The sequence below is a fragment of the Mus musculus genome, chromosome 14, assembly GCF_000001635.26.
Source record: "Mus musculus strain C57BL/6J chromosome 14, GRCm38.p6 C57BL/6J".
In the NCBI taxonomy this organism is placed as follows: Eukaryota; Metazoa; Chordata; class Mammalia; order Rodentia; family Muridae; genus Mus; species Mus musculus.
Window position 1 is genome coordinate 21,599,093 of NC_000080.6, and position 27,426 is coordinate 21,626,518.

At 41.9% G+C, this 27,426-nt stretch overlaps 1 protein-coding gene across 12 annotated transcripts in view; it reads left to right on the forward strand.

Annotated features, from left to right (window-relative positions):
* Kat6b (K(lysine) acetyltransferase 6B) overlaps positions 1 to 27,426 on the forward strand; it is a 173,263-nt gene that overhangs the window by 99,877 nt on the left and 45,960 nt on the right. For 6 of the 12 annotated variants that reach the window (XM_006519265.4, XM_006519264.4, XM_030247887.1 and 3 more), the window contains 5 exons: positions 10,662 to 10,770; positions 19,799 to 19,914; positions 20,126 to 20,207; positions 22,863 to 22,995; positions 25,741 to 26,669. In XM_006519265.4, coding sequence (XP_006519328.1) covers positions 10,662 to 10,770; positions 19,799 to 19,914; positions 20,126 to 20,207; positions 22,863 to 22,995; positions 25,741 to 26,669 — 1,369 coding nt within the window. Of the gene's footprint in view, positions 1 to 10,661; positions 10,771 to 19,798; positions 19,915 to 20,125; positions 20,208 to 22,862; positions 22,996 to 23,030; positions 26,670 to 27,426 lie in introns of those variants that run through there. The other 6 variants (NM_001205241.1, NM_017479.3, XM_017316083.2 and 3 more) reach the window with 4 other exon arrangements.

Consider the following 27,426-nt stretch of genomic DNA (forward strand, 5'->3'; position numbering starts at 1 on the left):
ATTTTTATGAGGGGCTGCAAATCAAACGTGTTCTTGCACAGTGCTTTGCTGACGCCCCTAGTTCCTCTTTAGGACAGGATTTCTTCTTCTTTGTTGCCTGTTTTGGTTTGCCTTGAGATTGACCCTCACTCTTTAGCCCAGTCTAGACTCAGACTTTTGGCAGTGCTCTTAAAGTGGGGGTGGCAGGCAGGAGTCACCAGGCCCCACCTCCTGTCAGTTTTCTTATTTTTAAAGAAACAATGGTTTCAAAGTCTAGATTTTGCTTTTGCCAATCTCTTTAACCACTGAGACTGGCAGTCACTTGGGAGACGTGTTTAATTAATTAATTAATTTTTTTTTTTTAGCAAAAACTAAGGACTTGTGATACTTCATTGTAAGTTTATTTGAACTTTCTGTTTTTCTAAATCTCAAATTATAGTGCTAATATAATATAAATGTGGAGTTTATAGTTCTAATGTTGTGATGTGCCTGCCAACGAGAACAGTTTGTAAATCTTCAACAGTCTTCCTGTAACCGTATGTTGAATTTCCAGCTGTGTTGAATCAGACTTTGATCCCTCTTAGGAAGATAAATGCAATATCTGCAGTTTCTAATGGCAGGGGTGGAAGAGAGCTGTTCAGATGCAATCTTAAAAGCCAAGGCCCTGTCCAGATAAGAAATTGAAGGCCCCGGGGAAACTAATTATTTCGTTGTCATTTTTTCAAAATGTGTCGGCTTCATCTTACAGTGAGAGGTTTTTGTTAAGCTCAGTGTGCAGGATTAGATTTGTTTTCTTCCAGTAGAATCACTCTCCTTAATCAGCATGCTTATAAATGGTACACCTGCCTAATTAGAACAAGTTCTAGACTCCAGGATACAGTGTGAGCATTTCAATTAGCTGCACACAGTTGGTGAGCGGGCTGATGTTCTTAGACTGCCCCTCACTTCTCGCTCCTTTGTGGCTGAGCTCCTATTGTGTCTTGCTTCTGAAGCTCCCTTGATCCAAGGCATCCCCCGTAGTATGTGGTCATTGATACGAGTTTGCTTCTAAATGAAGGGGGAAAGGGATAATATTTTATGCATATATGCAGAAATACTTCAAATGCTTGTTTTACTAGGCTTAGGGTTTGTTGTTGTTGCTGCTGCTTTTAAATACTGAGAATGCTCATCACTGTGACAAGGAGCTAAAATACAACCATCACATTCAAGATCTCTGTACATTACCAACCATAAATCCTTGTGCTCAGAGTGATGAAGAAGGCCAATCCACAGAGCTGGGGGGATGATACACTGCTCTCTCACAGAACCAATTACCCACCGAGAAGCATAATGAGCAGGAGAGGTGAGACAGTGGAAATCCATAGAGCGAGAGTAAAATTAAGATGAAACTGTTTCCCGTGGAACATCTTGTAGTGAGTGTGTCTCCAATTACCTCCCGGGAAAAATTACTTAGCATCTATTCAGGTTCAAATTCATGAATCTCGAGGAAAGACTTCCACTTTAACAAAGGGTATATGAACAGGGAGAAAATACAACATGCATGTTATGAACAGTTCTGTTCTGCCCAGAAGGGTTTGAAGTAGCCCCTGCTGCTTTAATGGGTGCTGGCCTCCAAACCTGCTTGCTGACCCATGGCTGCACTGACCACAGCTGCTGACCCATGGCAGTGTGAGCAGCTCAGAAGAAAGAAGACGCTTCAGGTCATCACAAGAAGTCTTTCAGAGTTTGTGTGTTCCCAAAGACTGTGTTAGGCATATTACTTCAGAGGGAAGTCCCAAGTGTGCAGGGCTGAGCTCAATCTATTACAACAGACATCAGTTGAGTAAGTGGCTAAGTGATAAGAAATGAAGCTTAGTTCTTTATTAGATAAATGTCACACCCAGTACTGAAGTGGCAGAAAAATGTTAAGTTGACAAGAGGAGCATTGTCAACCTGTGTTGTCACTGCACTGACAGGTATAAAGTTTTGACAGTAACACATTATCAGTCACAAAGCACCGATGTATGTATTTAAACCGATGTGGGTTTAAAATATGTATATAAAGTACTTTTAAAATAGATTGAGCCAGTGAGTACATCTTTAATCCAAGTACTTGGGAGGTAGAGGCAGACCTATCTCTGAGTAACCTGGTCTACACAGTGAGACCCTGTCTCGCTAAATAAATAAATTGATTGATTTGATTGATTGATTGATTGATGATTGATATGATTCTAGCAGTTAGAGGCAGGAGGATCAGGAGATGAAGGCCAGCCTAAGATATACCATGTGGCCACAAAAACAAGAAAAGATGGAGGGATTGTACTCTAGGGTCTGCCTGCTGCTGACACTGCTGCTTCCATCTCTCTCAGCGGCTCAGCTTTTCTCCTTCCTGGCCCTCATGTTGGAGAGGGATGCTTCACCACTGTAGACTGGCCATCAGACCTGGCTCCATAGCGTGTGTGCACTATATATGTACTTATTTTGTATGTTTTTCATTGCATGAATGCAATGTATGTTGATCATATTTAACCCATTCTCTCTGGGTCTCCCCAGTACTCCCCCATGTCCAAATTGGCATAATATAAAAACAGCACAGGGTTTTAATTGGGTGATTCCTAAAAGTTAATATTCATGATGATAGGAGGGTAAATTTTCTTCGGGTGGCTTTAAAACTTTAAACCTTGTCTTGTCAGATTATGCCTAGGGAAGTATATGCCCAGGTAAACATAAGTATCATTTATTATATGTGTGATGGTAAATAAACACCTTCAATAAATGATGAACACACCTCACCACTGCTGCTTGCCTTACTCAAAGTGCTTGTAGTCATTAAAGATATTTGAAAGCAGGCACTGGTGGTCAGGAACCTGAGAAGGAGGAACAGTTCCCAGTCGCAGCTGTGCTCGCTCAGTGGTTCACCAAACACCCCGTGGCCGCGCTGTCATCAAGTGGGCCTTCCGCGTGAAGAAGCTTAAGCTTTAGCTTTAGGGATAGAAGCAGAACCAGTCAGGCACTGCCTAGAGATGCGTGCTCAACAGTGCAGCAAAGCAAGGTGAGGAAGGTTCTACGCCAGGCCAGTGAATAGCTTTAGAGACAGTGGGCAGTCAGTGCAGGTCGTCTGGTACCGTGACACCTAAATCCAACTCCATATGCCACACAGGACTGACCATGTCAGGGAGGGCTCGGAGCTGTCTGACCAGAATTCTTGGATGATAGTTTTCGTGGCATTGACTTTCCCCGGGAAACAGACTGAGCATGGTTGAGGCCAGAGGCGCACATGCGCAGAACTTTATGGTAAGCAGTAAAGCAGGACCCAACTCCAGAGATCAGCGCGGCTGGAGCAGGGCCAGAGAAAGCATTGTGGAGGGATCTTGGATGAACGGGGAGATTTAGAGAACCGGTTGAATCACCTGGCTTAAGTACAGACACTCTCCAATTACAAACTGTTCTCCAGTTAGTGGCCGGGAAAAGGTGCTTGGGCTAAGTGTTTTTCATTTAAGATTTTTTAAGTTGGTTCATATATTCCGTATATTTGTTCCCTTCTGCTAGTATTTTTTTTTCTTCTGAGTTTTCCTTTATTAAATAGCTTTTAAAAACTTGCGTTTTTGGTTGAGGTGCTTCCTACCTTGTTCATATGATCACTGGTTAAGGCGATTCTTTTAAAAGAAGTCCTGTAAAATTAATACTCATCACAGGGACTGAGAGAATCAAATTCTTTTCTAGAATAATTTAAAATAATTATTAAAATTTCATAGCAATTGATTTGTGCTAATATTGATAAAAGGCTTGAAGCTGTTAAGTCTTTATAACCAGAGTGAATTGGGTAATAAATAAGGCAATATTTAAGTCAGCCTTATAGTACTTTCCATACTCAATCGCCGTTTACCTCTGAGCCATCCTAGAACTGGACAACCTGCACACATTGTATGCTTTTACAAACTCAGAGCTTCAAGGAACATACTGAAATCTCTTTCCAGTCTTTCCAGTCATGCAAGTCTGAGTAAATACACACAGAGTATGGGACCTTTCATCTGTAAGATTCGGATCACCGAGAGTGTTTTCTAGTAGTTTAAAGGACATCAGAGAAGGCTCAGATCCACACGGCTTACAGAAAGAGAGCCCTTGACATATATCCTGATTGTGTACATAGGCTATAGAAATAGCTTATCTCTCTCTCACACACACACCCTAATTTGACATTGTCAGGAAGAGGATGTGAGCACGGGTACCTCTGATTCTGCTCTAGTGTACAGTCTTGGATTTCTTTTTGTACAGTATCTTAAACTAACAAGAGTAATGACACTTCTTACATCATGGTCCTGGGTTTTAAGAGCGTTTCCTAGGAAGAGAGCTATTTTATTTTTTTAGCTCAGAGGTCCCAAAGATGCTCAAATGCCTTGAGTATGATAGTTTCAAAAAAAAAAAAAAATTGCAGTGGAGAAAGGCCTCCGTGGTCATCCATAGGGCCCGACTGAAGGGGACGGGAACTCCACAGGACGACCAGCAGAGTCAGTTAGCTTGGACACTTGTGGCTGGCAGCTCGGTCTTCATGTGGGTCCCCCAACAACTGGAACAGGGGCTGTCCCTAAAACTGTTGCCTGTCTGTGAAATCTGTTCCTCTACCTGGGCTGCCTTGTCTGACATTAGTGGGAAAGGATGTGCCTAGTCCTATAGGGACTTGATGTGCTAGGGAGGGGAGACTCCTGGGGAGTGGAGGAGGGGGTTGGGAGGGTGGCAGAGATAAGGATATAAAGTGAATGTAGGAAAATTGGGTAAAGCATTAATAAAGTTAGAAATAAAGACAAATACAGTAGTGAAAAGAAAAAGAGGAATATAACAGAGTTTGATATGTGTAGAATATCAGTTTGATAGATAGAAAATACTATACAAATAGATGTAGTGATGTTTCTACAAAATTATGACTGTTGCCAATGAAGGCACCTTAAAATTGGTTAAACTGATAAAATTTATGTTATGCATATGGTTGTGTATGTATTTATCTTTGTGTGTATATATGCATGTGCATGCAGTGAGCACATGCCACAGGCTGCATGTGGTAGTCAGAGGACAGCCTTGGATGTTAGTCATTCATTATCATTCTGTGGTGTGTGTGTGTCTGTGTGTTTGTGTGTGCGTGCAGTTGTGTGCCATGATGGGTGTGTGAAAGTCAGAGACCAACTTGTAACAGTCAGTTTTCTCTGTCCACCATGTGGCTTTCTGGGACTGCATTCAGGTTAGCAAGCTTGGCAATGAGTGCTTTGACACGCTGGGCTAGTTCACTAGCCCTAGGTTCTCTCTGATGTATGAACTGTGAGTGGCCTGCAAGCTTTTAAGGATTCTCTTCATTCCGCCTCCCATCTTAGCAAGGACTGTCAGCATCTCGGTTTTACATGGCTTCTAGGGATTTAAACTGGGGTGTTCAAAAGTGCATAGCAAGCAGCTTACCCACTGAGCCATCTCCCTAAACCTTAGGTTACTTTTTTTGCACCATAATCTCAAGAAGTGTGTTAACGACAGGGAGAGCAATTGTGAGTCTTTTTGCTAGAGAGCACAGCTGTAACATTTTTCTATTCTGCTTTGGGGTCTGTGCTTTGTGCCCAGGAGCCACTGAGTCTAACCTTCTACCTGCAAGAAAATACCCAGCTTGCCACCTCCCAAAGTTAGAGTATACACCTCAGTTCCTTCCCTGGCTGTCCTGAAACTTCTTATGTTGAACAGGCTGGCCTGGAACTCACAGAGATCCAACTGTCTATGCTTCCTTAGGGCCAGGATTAAATCAGGCCCCACCATACCCAGCTAACTTTTAAAAACAATATTTACAGTTAAAGTCATGATCAAGAGCAAGGCATAAGGTCAAAGGGTGGTACATATTTAGCACTCTGGAGGTCAAGGCAGGAGGATAGTTAGTTTGGTGCCAACCTGAGCTATATACAGAGTTTAAGGACAGTCTGACATATGGAGCTTACACATTACAGTTGCCTGGTTTTTCTTTCAGTCTTCTAAGTTCCAAGTCTTGCTCACCTGCTTCCTCTGCCCCCTGTTAATTTAATTTTGAAGAAAGTGGATCATTTATCCACTGTGATTTTGGTACTATCTTCTCTCTCTTTAAATGAGTACGGTTGTCTGTCCTCAACACTTCCTGTGAATCAGTGACTGGATTGTTATAGTACTCTATTCTCTGATGCTTATAACCCATGTGGTTAATACTTTGCAATGGACTTCTTTTGAGAGTGGAATACTCCCCACCCCCATACGTGAAGATGTTGATGATTCTAGACTTGAAAATGTTGGAAATGGCAGGAAATGGACAGAGTGATGTGGAATGTGTGTGTGTGCCTTTCATGTTGATGGCCAGCCGGGCACTTTGCTGCATAGCCAGACACCTTACTGGATTTAGGTGTAGTGGTGTTTTCAGAGTCATTTGAGAGTTACGGACATACCATGACACTTTTTAAGTATTTGCTCATATCTCTAAAACGGTGCTTGTTGGCCATGGCTCAACATGATCATAATATGTTCACTTAAGTTGACATCTGGCTTATGTATTACTCTGTATTTAGTGCACGTTACCTAATTATCCCAGAAAAATCCTTTATTGTGACTCAAGAATTAGGGTGCTAGATAAATGCCTCACAGTTAAGAGTACTTGCTGAGGGCTCAGGTCTGGTACTCAGCAGTAATGTGCTGCCTCACGGCTTCCTGTAGCTGTAGTTGCAGGGCACCCAGCACCCTCTTCCAGCCTTAAAACACCAAACACACACGTTACACATACATACATGCAGACAAACCCTCATACACATAAATAAATCAATCTCTTTTTAAAACCACTAATCCAACCAAGGATCATGGGTTATATTTAGTCTCCATGTATATCTTTTGAAGAGACCAGGGACATTGTTTAATAAAGAATTCTTCAATTTAAAGTTGCGTTAATTGTTCTCTTACTAGTAGATTCACCAAGAATGGCATGGCTGTCCTAAGCGCTTTATGGAACCACTTGGAGGCACATGGTCTTAGTCCCATATTGGTTACAGAAGTAATCCCATTGTGACTAGTAACAATATAGCATTATAGATTTCCTTTTAAGTACTTTCAGAACATCCTATTGGTGGTGGAAGAAAGTGGATTGAAGAGGTGCTAAACACATCAATAAATGTGTTGCTCCTGATAGAAAGATAAATTTCAGTCCTCTGTTTTTCTGAGAGAGTCATGGAGGGAAATGTGAGGTTGAGCACTTGGCCCTAGGGACACAGACTTGGAGTGATTCAGAACTGCACTGGGACCCGTGCAAGTTTACAGAATTTCCCTAACCACTCACACCCTCAGGTTCCTAGGTAAAGTAGGGATAATGTGGCATACCCGCTTGGTGAGTAACTGAGGTGGTGGGAGGAGGGGCTTCCCTGCTGCCTAAGTGCCACTGCTTGGCCGAGGCAGGAAAGGGGCTTACAGAACAGAGCCAGCTCATTACTTACCATCACCACTCCCTGAATGTTGTTTTAGGCTTAACATGAGTTCAGCAGAACCAAACATCATAGAAAATTTGACCAACAAGTTAGATGCCATTATGAGATTCCTTTTGCTTTTTTCTTTCAAATATTTATTACTCTATTGTTTATGCACCCTAGAGGTCAGAAAATAATACTCGAGTCACTTTCCCTTTCTGTCTATTTGTGTGGGCTCCCAGGACGGAACTAGAGTTGTTCTGCTTGTGTAGCCACTTTACCCACCAAGATGGCTATGTTGCTGCCAGCAACCCTCCACCCCGCCCCAGAGAGCAAAGAAAGGAATTAAAGCCGGGAGTGGTGGCGCACGCCTTTAATCCCAGCACTCAGGAGGCAGAGGCAGGCGGATTTCTGAGTTCGAGGCCAGCCTGGTCTACAGAGTGAGTCCCAGGACAGCCAAGACTACACAGAGAAACCCTGTCTCGAAAAAGAATTTCCAAAAAAAGTTAGGTGGTTTGGATTTGGTTTTGGTTTTCTTTTAAGGGAACTATTGCGTGTGCTTTACTGTGTAGCACAGGCTAGCCTTGAAACTAAAGCTAACTTTGAAGTCATTTCAGTCTTTCTACCTCTGATTCTTTTTGTTTGTTTGTTTTGTTTTGTTTTTTGAGACAGGTATAGCCCTGGCTGTCCTGAAACTCACTTTGTAGACCAGGCTAGCCTCGAACTCAGAAATCCGCCTGCCTCTGCCTCCCGAGTGCTGGGATTAAAGGCGTGCGCCACCACGCCCAGCTCTCTGCCTGTAATTCTTAAATTGTAGGATTACAGGTGTGTGCCGCCATGATCACCTTGGGCTTCTGTTTTCAAAGTTCTTAAATATCACTTGTCGTTAATAGATTTGTGCGGAATCAAATTGCTATTTAACCAGACCTCATTCTGACTAGAATCCATTTTACTTTAAGGGATTATTTTTTAAAAGCCAAGACAGACAAACAAACAAACAAAACCAGTTTATATGTCATCTGAAGATAGTGAATCAAAATAATTCTGTGACCCATTTACATGCATTACTGTACAAGTTTCATTTCATACAAGTGACAATTTTTTAAAGTTAATTAGACTCGGCTACACTGAGGTTAGCAAAAAGTGCTTTGAATTATCAATAATTCAGCAGGGCAGACGTTTCTGTATAATGCAGTGGTTTTATAGAGTATTGTGAGATAGTTATCCTTAAAATAAATGGTTGTGAGCATACATCAGCATGGTGGGGTTCACTTGAATGTGATAGCATCTCTGCTTCTATTATTGGGCAGTGTGCGGGACATCAGTCTTTCTGGCCATGAACTACTAGCAACCTTTGTCCTTTGTGTTACCTTTAGTTACAAATGGAAAATGAGCGTGAATGCTGGCTGATGGCCATGGCTCTCTTTCAGCTAAAAATCCATCTGGAAAGAAACATGGAGCTACAGATTTGGATTTATTTCGTTTCGTGAATGATATGTGACATTTTGTAAATTATTTATCACTGTTAGGGTGGTGGCAGTGGCTTGAACATTGTTCTATCAAATGAAAGCAAGGATCCCATTAGTACAAAGACTGTGCTTTAGCCAGAATCTATCAGGGGAACGTTGTCACTTTAAAACCAGATTGTTCTTTTAATTGCTATTTAAAGGAACAAAAGTGTTCCCAAGGTACTGCAGCCGAGCAGTTGCAAGTAATAACTATGGATCCATAATTACGCAGTGCTGATTATCTGGCCTTTCAGAAACTGTGGCTGGAGTCACTGACCAATTTGTTGTAGCTTGTCCTCTTGGTTTCTCTGGTGCAGAATATTCCACACTGAGCCTTTTTAACAGAGCTACAACAATCCATTTGTAAAGCTCCCTCAGAAAGTGAAGCCTGTGCATATATTAATAGAACAAATTCGGCTGAAAATAAGGGCAGGATAATGAACACTCATATTGTAAGATGAAAGTCACAGTCATATTAATTGTTGTTTGTGAATGCTAGGTCATAAGATGAATTCTTGACTTTCATGGCATGTTGTTAGAGGGAACCAAGACATTTGTGGAATCATTATAACCATCCAAAATATTATCTTAAAGAAGTGGCTGATTTTTCTTTTTAACTGGCAGTTGCTTCTTTATTTATTCAACCAGTAAACATATTTTGAGAGCCTACTGTGAACCAGGCTACGTATTAGGCATTTGGGATTGAATGGTTGCCCAAACGAGGTTTATTCTGTGCTGCTGTCGACTTAGAGAATTAGATCTAACACAATCTTGTTTGTGATTTACATATAAAAACATTTGTGATTATGTTGAGTTTTCTTGCCCTGAATTTTTGATTCATGACATTCCATATAAAGGCTTCAGAGAAGAACTAGCAGACAACATGTGAGAAGGCTTGGAATGTGCAATAAAATTTTAGTTTTTATACAGTTTTGGCTGTTCAAGATAATGTAGCTCTGTAGGCACAGTGAACTGCATTCATATGGTTGGAAATGTCTGCCCTGCTGGCAGTAATAATCAACCGAGGAGACGCAGAATGTATGTAGATTTACACATTGTTAAAAGCAATTGCCATAGAGAGTTAAAGGGTGCCAGGGGGTAGACAAATGTTTTGTTGTTTCTTTTATAAAGTGTGAATGTCAGAGATGGAGGGTTTATCTCTTCTGTGTGCCCTGGTTTCCCTTTGAAGCCCTTGGTGCCAGAGAGGTCTTGTTAATAGTCTTTTGATCTTCTCAAGTCCGACAGAATTTTAGCTCCTGCTCGTTCTCTGTTCATGGGCTCTCTGAAGCACGCATTTCATGTCCGGTATTTAATAGGTGAATAATCACAACACTTGATAAAGCTGAGTTAAATAATCTCACTAATTAACTAGATGAGGTCCATAGTCTTTGTTGCTGAGTAGATGAACAGTTTATTGTACATACAGATTATGGGAACACTTGGGAACACAGATGAATCCTTAATGTTCCTGCTGAAGGCTCTGTGATAGTTGAAGGTCTTAGGATTCACTGAATTCATAAAAGTTACTTCTGGATCTAATGACTACATTTAAATGTATTCAGATACGGCTTTGCTACCACATAACTTATGATGATTTTTATTAGAAAATGTTGATTTTCTTTTTGATTGTTTAATTTATCAGGGTTTCCTTAAGAAATATGTAAGACGCTTTGAATTTAATAATTTGTTTTAAATTTTGAAAGGAAGGCTAACACTATGTTTTGGTTTTTGTTTTTGTTTCTCTTTCTCATAGCCCCGTGCCGATCCCATTCCAATATGTAGCTTCTGTTTGGGGACTAAAGAGTCAAATCGTGAAAAGAAACCAGAAGAACTCCTGTCTTGTGCAGATTGTGGCAGTAGTGGTGAGTTTGGTTTGTGTGCGTTCTACATGGTGTCCACTGTCAGAGCTTCATGCTCTCGATCTGTAGCGAAACCTCCCAGAACATGTTCAAAGACATCGTTTGGTGATAGAATAGGTTTGAAATATAAGAACATTATACAGGTCAAGGGTGAAATATGAATGTACCAATACCAGCCTATGTTACATGTTTATATGATTCTGTTCAGTAGTATTTGTAACCAAGCTCCAGTTTCAGATCTATGTGGCTAATTCAGTGTTAGACTGCAGTGCATGCAGTAAGTAAAGTCACAGTAGAGATTTTGTTTGTTTGACTGTTTCTTGAACTGTCTCTCCATGTAGCCCAGGCTGGCATCAAACTCCTTTTACTTGTCCCTGAGCCTTTTGAGATGCTCAGTATATTGCCTGGACCAAACTCTTAAATCCTGACCTCAGTCAGTCAGTCTCCTGCCTCACCTTCCCAAATCCAATCATTGCCACGCCTAGCTCATAGCAAAGGATTTAAGCTAAACACAGTATACCCCTTCTGTTCTCCCCAGTCTCAGAGAGACTCCAGTGAAGTCTGTATTGTTTCAGGTTACGACACCTACTGGTGAAATGTAGTAATTCAATCCAGCTCCATGTTAACTGAAGAAAAGGGACAGACCATGAGATTCGAGGAGTGTGTCTTCTCTGCTCTTACCATTTGATTTTAAGATTATGCCTCCAATTTTATTCAGAGATATAAATGCAAATTGTGTTTATGTTTTTAAAGGTTTTCTTTTACTGGCTGTTCTTTTTGATTCGGCACATAAAAGCCACTCAGGTTACATGCACATACACATAGTTTCCTGCATATGAAATGGTAATACTGGGCCCCCCTATGAGTACTTCTGTTGTTGTTGTTGTTTTGTTATTTTCCCATTGAGTACCAACCTGAAGGCCTTACCCATGCTAAGCAAACCCTGCTGCTGAGTTGCAGCCCCAGCTGTAAGGCTTTTAAATGTTAATCTTTCTGTGTTGGTCTTCTCTTTTTCTCTCAGATACTGAGATATTTTTTCCCTCAATGTTAGTTTAAAACTCCTGGCTAACAGCTGGAGTTTTATTTCTGTGGTAAAGCACTTGTCTAAGACCCTAGGTTCAATCCCAGCAAGCAGAAGGAAGGAAGCAAAACAGCTCTGCAGAACCTATAGCATGCTCTCATACACCACTGCCTTTCCTTCCAGCCAGACACCTAATCATTCCACAAGGTGCTGTCCTCATTAGTAATGCTGGTGCTTACCTCTACACTTAGAGGGACTAAACAGCCCAGTCCAGAGTCTGCGTGGGCTCTCCTGAGAACTGGAAGTGGCACCCATTCTTATGGTTTTCCACACTCTCGTGCTGTCCCACTTGATTGCTGTGAGTAACTTAAAATTTGTCACCACGTAGGACAGCTGCTTAATGGTTGGATAGAGGAAATATGTCATACTGAGGAATGATTATGTTGTGGAATGGTTCTTAGTTGGTTATTCAGAAGTTCAACTTGATAGGCCATTTGTGGTCAGCAGCCTCCAGGACCTGACTAGCTGGAAAGAGCCTTCACGATATGACATGTCAAGCACTGCCTAAAAGATGTCTTCTGCTGTCTCGGTGATGGGCTTTATGGATGCATTAGCATTCTCTCACTTGGCCATGGTATCCTGGGTTAGTGACAGAAGAGCACAGAAACATTGTCTGTGTGTTCAGGTTAATTTATTTCAACCTATGAGTCCCCTGCTCCCCTGGGCAGGCAGTGCCTCACTCATCAGTCTGCCTCTACTTACCTTGTAGGTCTTTTCACAAGGCTCATTTCAAATGAATTATTTTTTTGTGTCACTGCCTGATGAGTTCTGTGGTGTCCAGACATCTGGTGTTTATCTGTGAATTTTAAGCTGTATGTTAAAATGCCCTCTATCATCTTGTTTTAATATCTATTCATGGGGCACGCAGACAGATTTCGCAAGTGGGAAGAAAGATTCTCTTCATATATTCCTCATTGCTGATGACACACCCGGCCCTGCTGAGTTGTTGCGAATCTGGGATTTTATCATAACTTCAAGGCCTTCCTTATAGGGTATCAAGGTGTAATTCTACCCAGGTTGATCTTAGACTTTATAATACCATCAAGCTCCCCTAGTCTTCCCAGATTGAAGACCCAGCAGAGGGAGGTCTGGCCCCCTCTGCACAAAAGTGGCTGAAATGTCTTTTCTCTGAAGCTTCCCACTTCTCCATCCTTGCTTCCCAGGCTTGTCCTTTCTGCCCTCAAAAGTACCCTTCTTTTCTAGCAAGTAGAGAAGGGTCAGGTTCTCTGTCCCTGGATCACATACATCTACCTGTTACTGGCAGAAATGCAAACCTTGGGGCATAGTGTATTCTGTAGAGCACAGAGGATGCCTGAAGGTGCCTCTCTGGGCTCTAAAGTAGAGCAGTGCTCTGGCAGTTCCTTAACCATCTGTGAGTGTATCAGCTTGGATTTGACTACTTCAGGGGCTGGGAGAAGATCCCAATTATGGAATACTGTGTAGACATGTACGCCCTCTGGTCAATTAGGAAAAAAACTATATTCCTTTTTCCTCCTAAAATTAAGCATCGCTGGGCGTGGTGGCGCACACCTTTAATCCCAGCACTCCGGAGGCAGAGGCAGGCGGATTTCTGAGTTCGAGGCCAGCCTGGTCTACAGAGTGAGTTCCAGGACAGCCAAGACTACACAGAGAAACCCTGTCTCGAAAAACTTAAGAAAAAAGAAGCATCAGGGGCTGAAGAGATGGCTCAGGGGTTAAGGGCATTGGCTACTCTTCCAGAGGACCTGGGTTCAATTCCTAGGACCCACATGGCAGTTTGTAAGTGTCTGTAACTCCAGTTTCAGGATATCTGATACAGTCACTTCAGGCAAAACACCAATGCACACAAAATAAAAATAAATCTTTTTTTTTTTTTTTTTTTTTTAATGAAGCATCAAAGTAAAATGTGGTTAATCTTAGGAGGCGTTGGAGTACATGTGGTTTCTAACACCATGGTTTTCATGAGGAAGACCATGATGGGCCACATGCTTCTGCAGTGCCTTGTCAGGATGGGAGCCATGCTGGCACAGTCCAGTCCTGCAGCTCCAGGGGAACTAAAGGTTGGTCCTCCAGGTGGCCTTGTAGAGCCTGCTGCCTTCCCATCCACAGAAGGACCCACCGACTGCAGGATGGAATCGGGACTGTTTGTAAGGATCAAAGGAATTCTGAACATAAGATATTTTTGTTAAAAAAGAAAAATGTCCATGAGTAATAGACAACCAGAAGAAGGAAGTCCAGATGCAGCCATCAGGAGGATGATGATTATTCAATGTGCTTCCCATATGTGCTCGACGCTCTTAGTCACCTCTCTCTGAAGCCCCATTGCTGTGATGACGATTGTACTGCGCTGAGCTTCCACAGACATGAGTGTAACTGTTTCCTTCTGCTTCCACATGAAGTGAGATCACTGGACTTCCTCTGCTTTAAAGATGACTGTATAACAAATGATCAGAACTCCATTTTTTCCTTGCTAAAAGTCCCATTTTAAAAAAAAAACTGCTCAAGTCAAGGGCAGTAAACATGTGAAGTGAGGTACAGAAAGCCGCCCCGAATGTAGTGTCTCCAACCCCATGCCCCACTCCCCTTCCTGCTGGCTGCAACAGACATTTGCTTATTCTGTACAATGGAAAATAGTAAGTCTGTCCTCTAGATCCACGGGGCTTGCATGATCAGCCACGTGACACATCCGGAGATTGTCCTAGCCACTCATAAAACTGAGACAGTCCTCAGTCAGGTCTGAGGAAATGCTGAGACTGGGGAGTGATTTTACTTGACTTTCATGGGTCGGCCTACTTTGAAATTAACACTGTTCTATTCTCCTTGCCTCATTAAGGCCAAATTATCTTTAATTAGCTTCACATAAGTATTAGATATTATGCCAAATGAAATTTTGTGTCTGCTGCTCAGATTGCTGGGTGGTTAAATCTTACTTACAGATGAGTTGTGTGCATGTGTGTTTTCAAATTAGCAAATCTAAGATAAGTGTACAGTTCAAAATTACAGCATCGCACTAAGTGGAAGCTCATTGAAACAGGAGGCAGCAGAGAGGCTGTGAGGCGCAGCTGGGAGAGGGACAGAACCTCTCTGCAGAACATGAGCAGGATCTGTAGGTAGAAGGTCAGCCTCCCTCGCGAGCCTGGGGAACCTACCCGTGCTGGGGGAGCTGGGAGGGAAAGGTGCAGCCTTTGGCCGTATGTATGGTTTTGGGGGTGGGGGGCGGCAGTTAGCACTGGTTTCTTAGAGTTGCTATGTATGAATGCCTCAGGGAGCAGTTGGTTAGTCATCTAGTTTCACAGTGACTAGAAACACATTGGATCATTGGGTTGGAAAGCGGAGGCCGTGACCAGAAGGAATTCCAAGAGGAATACATAGAAAGACAAGGAATGAAAGCCTCACCTCAGAAGAGGAAGGGGAGCCCCGGCCCTCAAGAAGCCACAGTGTCACTGAGTCATCACAGTGAAAGGCAAGTCTATTTTGGACCATAGTTTGGAAGGTTTTAGTCAGTGGTCAGCTAGCTCCATTGCTCCATTGGCCCTGAAGTAAGGCTGAACATCACAACATCAGAAGCCTGTTTACCTGGTGATAGTGTCAAGATCAAGAACAATGCACAGTGTGGCCCCTGGACTTGGAGAACAGAGAATGGTCTCCATTTGTTTGTTCATTACAGGCTTTCTCTCTGTGGATCAGGTTGGCCTTGAACTCAGAAGTCCACTTGTCTCTGCCTCCTGTGGACTGGAATTAAAAGTGTGTGCCACCACCACCTGGCTGAGAAGGGCCTCCTTAATCAAAGTGGGTCCATGGAATGGATCCAGGAGAGCAGGCTGAGGAAGGTGGAGTACACAGAGGTGGAGAAGAACTCCATGGACTTGGAGAGAGGAACCAGTCGGTATCAGTGCAGAATCAAAAGATTATGGTTTGGGGCAGAGTTAACAGGGGTCCAATTTAGATGGGTTTTGCAACCAGTATGGGAGAATTTACATTTTTTCCTATGTCAATTTGGTAGCCACAGAAAAATTCCATGATCAGATTTTTAAATTTAGAAAGGTAACTTAGGCTGCCATGGATTAATTGATGTGAACTTTGGTGAAGATGAACTTTAGTTTGTTATAACAGCAAATCTGTGTATGCAGAATGGAGATACATAGATCTGTTAGTGTGCAGGCTTGGGTTAGACATGCTACTTATTGGGAGACTAGGGCGGGGGATGCCTGCCTTCTCTTTCTGTAACTGAGTGCCACAGTATATAGCACTTGCTCCAAGGGCAGGAAGGGATCCCTTTGTTACGATGTATGACTGGTGTTTTCCATAGCCTTTTAATTTGTGGTACTGAGGATTGAGCTCAAGGCTTTGTGCATGGTGGACAAGCATTGTCGCAGGTAAGGTTTTGCTGTGTATCCCAGGCTGGTCTTCTTGAACATTCAGTTTCTTCTGTCTCTGCTTCTAGAGTGCATTAGTACTTGTCTTTCTGCTACATCACGTGACCTGAAAGGTTAGGAATCATCTCTCTTTCTACTATTTCTAATGCTAATTAAATGTCATTTGGAGAAGGAGTACTTACATATACTGAAAGCTAAATAACCAGCCTGAGGAGCCGGACACCTGATTCTTTTCTCTGCCGTCTCTCCCACCTTCATTGGAATTCAGAGCATGCTAGGTGGGAACTACATCCCTGGCCCTGGGTTATTTTTCTATTGATGCCACAGATTTAGTAGGTTAAGACACCATACTTTTTATTTTACAGCTGTAGGACAGAAGTGCAGTGTAGGACTCAGCAAATTACAGTCAAGGTGTCAGCAGGTTGGGGTGCTGTCTGGATCCACATCCTTGTCCATTGGTTGTAGTAGGATTTGCTCGATTGTTTGCCGAGCCCTTGCCTTGCTGTCAGGTGAATCCCCTTCCCAGGGGGAATGAGTGTCAGTGTTTGGCTTCCAGCTTTCCTTCCTCCATCTTCAGAATCTGCTGTGACAAGTGCAGACTGTTGCATGCTCCCAGTGTCTCTGCCTTTCTCCTCATGACGGACGTCAGGCCCTCAGTCAGACCCATGCTTGTAGAGTTGCTTTGTCTACATGGCATGAGAATTGGGGTGTTGGACCATCACTGTATTTACTATACATGGGTTTTCTTCTCAAGGACTTCCTGGTTTGTGGCTCCTTTGGTACTTCCCTAATTTTAAGCCACTCTTCTTTGGTTTTACTAGATAAAACTATTGTAAATTATAACTACTTATGTGCTTAATGAATAAGTGAAAGAAGATTTAATGTGGTTCTCAAAATCCACAGTTATAAAACCATCTCCAGAAAGACAAATCCTCATGAATTCTCTCAGCAGAGAGAGCGAGGATTTTAGAGAAATGACTTAAGTTTATGGGGTGGCTCAGTAGGAGGTTAGGGGTTATATTATCAATACCATTGATTTCTAGTAGCTCATTACTATCTATTGTACAGCAATACACCAAGACTGAGTTACAATCTTTTGTTTTATTTTTTAAAGTTAATGTGAGGAAAGCAAATGGAAATGTCTTTCCACTGCTTGGCATCTTTTACAGAACCATAGAATTGTCAAGCTGGAAGAATCTATAATCGTTTCCTTAAAGCTAAATAAAGGGAAGATTGCTTCCTAAAAAAGATGGGCTAAAGAGTTTGGAATTCGGTAGGGCAGCTTACATAGTAGTAATCTCAGCTGCTATTGCTTAAGGTGGAGGAAAGCATTAAGAGGAAAAATGTTCCTTGCTTTTGATTGAAAATGGCCGGAGTCTATTACTTTTGAAAATGCAAAATTATTTTTAAAAGTCTCTATTGTAGGATATCTGCAGGAATAAATAGTAAGCTCTAATATGATATGAATTACCTTAGTTACTGAAGACTAAGCTACAAAGCACAAAAAGAGAGTCTAAGGTAGAGAAATACTCAGTGCATGAAATTGAGGTCGTCTGTGCTGGTGATGTATGACTTACAGGGAGTAATAAAGGGGGAGGAGTAAATGGTGTATTTTTAAGCTGATAGGATCCATTTTAAGGGAGGAATTTAAATTGCTCTTCTTTAAAAGTTGAGTTTTTAGTCCACTCAACATGGGGAGGGGGTGAGATGATCAAAGTAGCTTCTAACCTCTCCCTTCCAACCATACTCTTCTAGCTAACAAGTGACCAGTGCTTGTTTGCGGTTTCTGAGGGGTGGGGTATTGATGCTCTTTTTGGATAGAGACCCTTCTTCTCCCTTAGAAGAGACTGGAGGTCAACCGCACGTGCCTGGGTGTCTCTCCAAGCCTGAAGCTGGAGCCAGTTGGCAGCATTTGATTTTTTTCAACATCTTCAATACAGATGTTTTGATTTTTTTTTTTCTTTAAAGAGTAGGAATTGTGTACTTTTATTAATGGTATTGATGATTGATATTGAATGTTCTTACTTCAAAAAGGCAACTCTCCTGGTGAGTGGAATTTTATGAAGCACCTGTTAAGCTTTAGGGAGGAGAACCTTTTTGGCAGGAACCCAAAATACATATTTAAACAATGAAGCTGCCAAAGTCAGGAAATTATAAAACAGTTTTGAAATTACAGAATCTGCTTTCTTTATTACCCCTCGGGCTTCCCTTTGCAGCTTGGTTATAAGTTCTCTCACATGGGATTTTCTAATGTTCTTGCTATTTAAAGACCAGATTTTAAAAAAAGAAATAATAATCAAGTTTGGAGATCTCCTTGGGGTTGTGTGAAAAAGGGCCATTAGTTTTGAAATGGAGCTGCTTTCCAGAGCCTCAGCTCACACTGTCCCCTCACTCATGGAATCCTGGTCTTGTTCCTCTGGGGCTTTCTGCAAACTGGACGTGCAGAATGTTGCTGGGTAAAAAAAAAAAAAAGTGCCCAGGGTTGTGTGGAGCAACACATTGTTCAAGCAAGCCGAGGGAACCTGCCCAGGGTGGCTTCCTAACGTCCTGCCTGAGTCTCTCCTTCAGCTCCCAAACTCCATGCTTGTTCCCCTGCTTTTAGAATTGAAACTCAGTGACCCAGGAACTGGATGGCAGTGGATGTTCTTCATCTGTCCTAGTAGTAAATGTTCTTTGTGTGCTATGTAATGAGTGAATTCATCAAGCCACTTGGAGTTGTAGCATTCCAAACAGTCTCAGCTCTTTGTTAAGGCAGGATCTTGCTTTGTACAGACCGACCCCTGAATCATGTTATTACAGGTGTGCATCCACCATACTAAGCTCAACCAGTTTTTTGTTTAGCCATCTTTTTTAATTTTATATGATTTCACCACACAGAGATCAGTTGTTTGGACATGGTTACCACTATACAGCACAGCATCCTCAATGGCTGTGGGCACGTGGAGGTTAGTGACGATGACAGGCCAGGCTACTGCTGCTGCTGCTGCTGCTGCTGCTGCTGCTACTACTACTTCTTCTTCTTCTTCTTCTTCTTTTTCTCGTTCTCCTCCTCCTCCTATCCTTCTTCTTCTTCCCCCATCCCTCTCTCTTTCTTTCTCTCTTTCTCTCTTTCTCTCTTTCTCTCTTTCTCTCTTTCTCTCTTTCTCTCTTTCTCTCTTCCTTTCTTCCTTTCTTCCTTTCTTCCTTTCTTCCTCTCTTCCTCTCTCTCTTTCTTTCTCTCTTTCTCTTTCTTTCTCTCTTTTTCTTTCTATCTATCTATCTATCTATCTATCTATCTATCTATCTATCTATCTATCTATCTATCTATCTATCTCTCACTCCCTCTCACTCCCTTCAAGTCCTATGAGACTGATAGCTGAAACTGAGATAAGGTTCAGGGTTACCTCAGGGAAAGTCTCATACAGTCACTTCATATACGCAGGGAAAGAAGTCAGAGACAAAGAAGAGAAAGTAAGCCCGTGCAGCTACAGCTGGTTTTGTTCTCGAGTTCCTAAGGCTCACTGGTCGGCCTCAGTGGCATCCATTGAATGAAGGCAATGAGGGTTTTATAAACTAAGGCACTATTTATTGACAGAGCAATTGCTTTGTATTGCAGGACACCCATCCTGTCTGAAGTTTTGTCCTGAGTTAACCGCAAATGTGAAGGCCTTGAGGTGGCAGTGCATCGAGTGCAAGACGTGCAGCGCATGTCGAGTCCAGGGCAAAAATGCAGTGAGTACGCGCCTCACATCCCAGCGCCAGGGCGGTGATGGAGGGGGGCTCTTCCTCCAACACAATGTTGCAGTGTTTAAACATTGGTAATGGCGCACCACACTGGGAAACTGTGGCTCCTTTATTACATCTTAGTTAACCTGGTAACTTGGGTGTTGATGTTCTTCAGCTGGTCTTAGTCTCAACTAGTCTCTAATCTGTTGTATTACAGGATAACATGCTTTTTTGTGATTCCTGTGATAGAGGATTCCATATGGAGTGCTGTGACCCACCACTTTCCAGAATGCCAAAAGGTGAACTTTCCAACCATATTAAAAATGAGCTGGGAGTGCAGGTGCGTGGTAGAGCACGTGCCTAGCTGTGTGAGGCCTGGTGGAATTCCCAGCACTGTGAAGCAAACAGGCAAAGTCCTTACCTGCTAACCTGCTTGTGAAGTGTGGAGATACCGCTCCCCACCCCATGTTGTTGCAGGCTTCAATAGAAGAGTATTGTAAAGTCATTTGGTCAGGGGAACAACACAAGAATTCAGACCTTGGGAGGAAGAGGACTCTCTTGTCAGGAGTCATGACCCTGTCTGTATTAGCCAGTAAAGGCAGTGAATTTTGTATTTATAAAATTCACGATGACAGTGATGACTTCAGAGTACTAAAACAGGAAGCCAGCACCAGGGTCTGGCTGTTGGTTGATGTTTAAATGCACGAACATGGGAATTCTCTGTATCTGGTGTAATATGGAGTTCTCTTCTCTGTTTGTGTGAGTCAGCCATGTACCTGCCCTCATGTTTATAATATGGTAAACATTTAAGAATGAGCTTGCCCTTTTATTAATAGTATGTATATATTGACATTGTAGAAGGTATAGAGAATACAAACATAAAAGAAATATAAAGGCTGGGGGACAAACAGTTAGTTACCAAGAGGTTCTTGCTTCTACTCGCCCTTTTCAAGGGAGCGTTCTGCAAATGTGTGCGTAACCTTGAGTTTTCCTCTTCCCAATAATAGATGGTAAGCATCCTCATGCCATTGCTCGCCCTCCTAAACATGATTTTACACAAGTCATGTTGAGCACCATAACACGGAGCAGGGCTTCCAGACCTGCTTGTGGGCCATGAATAAGCTTTGTTGGCACGATCCTTTTCAATTTTACCTTGAGTTGTCTCAATGGGGCATGCATGCTTTGATTTGTCACCCTGTCACTGCTCCCTATTGTCACGTGTTCTAATTTGCTTTAGTCACATGCAGTCGAGGTGCTTCCTGAAGGTATTTGATTTTGCAGCCTCAGGTATAAATGAACCATAATTGATTTAATTAACCAATTCTCTACAGTAGATACTTCAAGTGTTTCCCTTACACCTGAAGATAAATTCGTAGAGAGGAATTCTCTAACTAGAGGCCACTTACTTGAAAGGCTGTCAGTTTTTATACCGACCACCAGTGTATGAGGAATTATCCTCATGACAAAGCTAATAGAACCACTGAGCCAAAGACATACTTCCTTTTTTACCTTTTAACATCTTTAAAATAATTTTTATCATATGAGTAATATCTTAGATTTGATAAAACTATAGTCTTAATATTTTAAATCAGTTTGATAGTAAGGAAAAAAATCATGACTTCTTTTCCCTTTTTTTAGTTGAGGACACCGAACTTCTGTATTTGATTATTTATTCGCATCATTGTGAATACCTGTTTTATACTATAATCATTTTTCCATTGAGGTTCAAGTACTTACACCTTCAGCTTTACAGAAATATTAATCAGTTTAGATTCCTGGTGTTTGCCACATTTTATTTTTCATGTAGGATTCTTTGCCTCAGTTTATGTGATTTCTGTCCCCACCCCGTGGAAATTACATTTTAGTAGAGAGATGTTTGTGCAATGAGTTATCATTTTTAATTTCTTTTCTAGTTAGTGTATAAACTTTTTGTAACAGGTTGTGGTAACTCACACCTATGATCCCAGCACTTGGGAGACTGAGGCAGGAGGGTCTAGAGTTCAAGTCCAGCCTGGGCTACTTGAGACCTTCTCTAATGCAGAGGGGAGGGGAAGGGAGAGGACTGAATCGTCCTCGTGAAGAATAGGAAGTAGCTCTTCTCCTTCCAGGGAGTTCAGCGAATTGTTTCCTCATTTCCCCACTGATTTGAATTGGAGCTTTTTGATCTACTAAACTTGTCTATAATAGTCACATCGTTTGTTTTTTTAATATTCTAGACATGTAACTTCAATTATTATAGTGCCAGAGACCTAAAATTGTTAAGTTTTAATTTTAAAATACTTAAACTCATAACCATTTTAGTGTTGGAAATTTCCCAAAGCGATTGATAAAACAAACAATTTTTTTTTCTCCTATGAAAGTTCAAAAGTCTGATTGATTGACTTAAAAACTTTCTCCCAAGTGATAAGAAAGAAATAAAAGATAAATAGCTTATGGCTTGGGCTGGAGAGATGGCTCCGTGGTTAGGGACATGTGCTGTTTTCCCAGAGGACCAGGCAGTGCGCAACTGCATATAACAGTTCCAGGGGATCCAGTGCCTTCTCTGACCTCCGTGGGCATGTACACATGGCATTCATTCACACACAGACAGACAGGCAGACGGACATTCACAGACACACATACGCACGCACGCGCGCGCACACACACACACACACACACACACACACACACACACAGGTTTCCCTGGGTGAGTATGGGGTGTTGGGTGGCTTAATGGGGAACAGCTTTAGGGAAGAGTGGTAAGCCAGGTCCAGCTTCTGCTCTCAACACCTTGACCTGGGGTCTTTGACCTTCAGCAGTGTCTTTTCTAAAGAGAGCAACAGGGAGTGACCCACTTTCCTAGAGAAAGAGCTGCATACAGACATCCTTGGTCAGATTACAACTACAGGTTTATATTTAATATCTTCAACTTAAGTGAAACATTAAATTTTTTTTTCATATATATATTAATTCAGGGATGTGGATTTGCCAAGTCTGCAGACCAAAGAAAAAGGGAAGAAAACTACTTCATGAGAAAGCTGCACAAATAAAACGGCGATATGCAAAACCCATTGGACGACCGAAAAATAAATTAAAGCAACGATTGTTGTAGGTTGAGATCTTATTAAAAGAAATCTTTTATGTTGTGCTTTAAAAAATGTAGGTAATTGTAATCCCCTCGAATTTTGTCAGATTTTTTTAGCATAATTTTTCTAAATTCAATAAGTATTTTCCTTTTGCATAAGCTGTGGGATTTTCCCCTCAAAAATAGCATTTGTAGCTACACTTGGTATTTTGGGGTCTTCTCTTGGCAGTAGCTTTGATACCGAGTGACATGTTTCAAGCAGCAAAGATGGAAGTGTTGTAAGAACTGCAAACTTCCTCAGCCTTTTTTATTGGCTGAGCATTAAAACAGCTTAATTTTATAAATATTTTCACAGGAATTTTTTTTAAACCAAAAAGTATTTTGTTCATGTCTTTAGAGAGTTTCATTATCATTCTAGATAGCATTAAAAAAAATAAATCTCCCTTCTGATGCTAATGTAATATTACCACTTTTTTTTTTTTTTTTTTTTTTTTTAGATTTCTTCTCCAAAATAGTAGCTTCTGAGAAACCTATAAATGATTGTCCTGTAAAAAGTTAGATGGGTCCATTCGGCAAGTGCAGATAAAATATTTTGCAGTAACCCCCAAGTCTGCTATGATAGTCCCATTTCCAACTTCTTTCTGTTGTCTAATTGTCATTAAAGGTTAGTTGAAAAAAAGATGAAGAGAATGCATTTTTTAACCTCTATAGAATATAGATTCAGCTGTCAGTATTAAGAAACACATACACAGGGCTGAGCATGGTAGTGTAGGCCTTTAACCCAAGCACGTGAGAGGAAAAGAGTTTTAGGCCATCTTGGACTACAGAGTGAGTTTACTGGACAGCTCAGGCTGTCTTGGGGGCTTAAGGACAGAGGCCCTGTGTTTTATATACAAAAAGATATTCTACCTGCCTTGAAAACCCACTGTGAATTTTCCTTGTATCTCTTTTCCCCCTTCTTTCACTGTACGGAAGCTCGTCTGCGCTTCATCTTCCAAAGGAGAAGTAGAAAGTACAAACCCCTTCCCAGAGGGTTTTTTTGTTGTTATTGTTGTTGGGTGTTTTTTTAGTGAAATTTAATGAAAGCCCTTTAACTGAAATGGTAGACATTTTAAAATGGATTTTTAGTTGTTAATTTCTAGAAACAAATATAAAACATTTATGAATAAAATTTTTTATTTTAGTGTCATTTGAAGTAGAAATTATGGTTTTTTCTCTCTCATTTTTCCCATGTAGGCATTGTTCTTGAAAAGGGACCATATCCTCAAGGTCTGTTTATAAAATCTAAATTAGAATATAAACTTTCTAAACAAAGGACACAGCTGAAAATTGTACCTGGCACGGATCCTAACTTCTCATTTGTCCAGAATTGTCCTTTGAGCTCAGGAATTTTTAAGACAGTCTGGGGAGATTTTCTTTCACATGTTTTATAAGCCTATTATCCTTTCTGGCCAATCTACTCCAGATCCAGTCCAGATGCAGCTTTATAACGCAGACATTTTAGCCTGGATGAGTTGTTTGTCGCTAACCCTCACTGTGTCTTCTAGTGACCCCAGAGATCTCCAGTGTTCACCTGATGTGGCTGAAATAGTGGTGCCAGGTGAAGTTCCTGGCAGTTGAGCCACCTCAGATGAACCTTACAGAAATTGGTTCATTAAATCTTTGTGTACAAGATAGGCACTAAAACGTGGTCGATTTGTAATTATTTAAGGTGTTCTGGTAATTTGTTATCATACCATTCTCAGGCTTCCATTTCTCCATTAGCTTTCAGCTAAATGAGTAACTTTGAGCCTCAGCATTGTCATGATCATATGCAAATGGTTCTGTTGCCTAAATTCCTCCTGCAATGTGGGTAGCTTCCCAAGCCTGCCCAAGGGCGGGTGCAGGTGGCCAGTCCTGTTCCTGTGGGCAGCTGTGTTTGTGGAGTGACCTCCTACAGCAGTATGGCCAGAACCCAACATCCCACAAAGTGCGATGTCAGTCCCAGTAGGAGGCAGGGGTCCTTGGGCCAAGTGTCTGGTAATGACCATGGTAAATGTGCTGCTTCTCCGCCAGACTTCCCACTCCATGTCCGACCTGCTGCAGCTTCTCTTTAATCATTTCTTCAGTTTTTTTGTTTTTGTTTTTCTGTTTTTTTTTTTTTGCAATTGTCCTTTTTTCAGCAATATTTTATGCTGTAATTGTCTTTTCTCCTAGTATTATTGGCTGTTTATCATGCTAAGCATAAACTAGAAGAGTAAACCTTTATTTTATTTTTCAGTACAAATTTATAGACATACCCAAATTGTACTGCTGTAGTTTTTCAAACTAAGTGAAAAATTACTTCTACCTAGAAATGAGTATATTCTTCTACTTTGGATCAGACATACGGCCTACTTCCTCTAAGGGTTCTTAAAGGACATTTCAGGAAATCATAATTACTTGTAACAACACTGGGGATTACTTATTTTTTGTCTAATTATACCGAAAGCATTGGGTGTTTTTAGTATCTGCAAAATTCTTCTTCCTTGTACTGTCCTCGAGTCCATGTGGATTCTCTTAGTACCTGTTGACAGGCCCTGGTAGGAGCCTGACACACAAATAGAATCTGTTTTCCAGCCAAGAAACACATAGGTGGTGGCACCCACAGAAACCCAGTCTTAAAGTTGCAGTGAATCGTCTCAAGTTCAAGTACATTGACTATGCATCTAGTTTCTATAGATTTGTTATTAGATGCCTTTATAGTTCTGTTATTTAATGCTGATACTATTCTCTAAATTCTTGCCTAGGTCTGTAACCAGTGATGAAGGATCCATGAGTGCATTCACAGGAAGGGGGTCACCTGGTAGGGGTCAAAAGACTAAAGTCAGTACCACACCTTCATCTGGTCATGCTGCGTCTGGGAAGCACTCAAGCAGCAGATTGGCTGTTACAGACCCCACCCGGCCTGGTGCCACCACCAAAACCACCACCTCCTCCACCTACATTTCTGCCTCTACACTTAAAGTTAACAAGAAAACCAAAGGGCTCATTGATGGCCTTACTAAGTTTTTTACACCATCACCTGATGGTCGCAGATCCCGAGGTGAAATAATAGACTTTTCAAAGCACTATCGTCCAAGGAAAAAGGTCTCTCAGAAACAGTCATGCACTTCTCATGTGTTGGCTACAGGTACCACACAAAAGCTAAAACCTGCACCTTCTGCACTTCTGCCCCCTGCCCCCATCTCTGGTCAGAGCCCCAGTTCACAAAAGTCCAGCTCTTCCACCTCCTCTACCTCTACCCAGAGCTCTTCCAGCCAGTCCGGTGAGCCCTCCTTTAGCAGTCTTACTAACAACAGCCAGCTGAAGGCTCTCTTTGATGGACTTTCTCATATCTATACCACTCAGGGACAGTCTCGAAAAAAGGGACACCCAAGCTATGCACCACCCAAACGCATGCGTCGTAAAACTGAATTCTCTTCCACGGCAAAGGCTAAAGCCCGTTTCTTTGGAAAACGAGATTTTAGGAGCAGGCTTCTCTCTCACTCCTCCTGTAGCTGGGGGATGACTAGAGGACATATTTTTAAAGCCATTGCTCACTTCAAGCGAACAACTTTTCTTAAAAAGCACAGGATGCTAGGCAGATTAAAATATAAAGTGACCCCTCAGATGGGGACCCCGTCATCAGGGAAGGGGAGCTTGGCAGACGGAAGGATTAACCCTGATCAGGATAATGGTAAGCAAAAGGTGAAAGCTCCAGCCCAACCTCTGCCCGCCCCTCTCCCACCCCAAAGAGCCAGGAAATCAGCTCTGCCCGGGACATAGGCTCTGGCTCGCTCGCTCTCTCTCTCTGCTCCTCACTTTGACACACATGCAGTGAGACTTTGACCTTTTTCTAATTCTGTCTAAACCTCCAAAAAAGTGTTTTTTCAACTAATATCTCCAGCCTCCTATTATTTATTTCCATTCGTAGTGGCACTAGGCACTTCCCCCTCCAGATACCTTCATAGCGTTGCTCCCAGCTTTGTAGTCCGCATGAGTAGCCACCACCATGCTTCTGCCGTGCTCTCTCCTGTGCCGCCTCAAGTAGCCAGTGCTGCCTTGTTGTGTGCTGGCAATGCTTCCAGCCAGGTTTCAGCTCTGCCTCTCCCTCCGCTCCATTGCTTTCTCATGGCAAAGTTCATCCTGCGTCCGTCTCAGCAGAGCCTGATCTGTGCTTCTGTGGAGTGTGCATTGGATTTGAGTGTGTTTGCATGTTTACCCATTCACCTTAGGAAGGAGACCGATTTCAAAAGTTCAGTGAACAAGTTGGCCCATTACATTTGTTACCCTTTATCCAACAAAAAGCCAAAATATGTCATGTGGAGGAATAGGTAGATTTTGTGAGCTCAAAACTAATGATGGTAATGTTGTAACTAGACATCACTTCTTATCTTGGTTGAAGAATATGTTTTGCTTTGTATTGTTCTTACGTTCCCTCGTATTTGTTATAG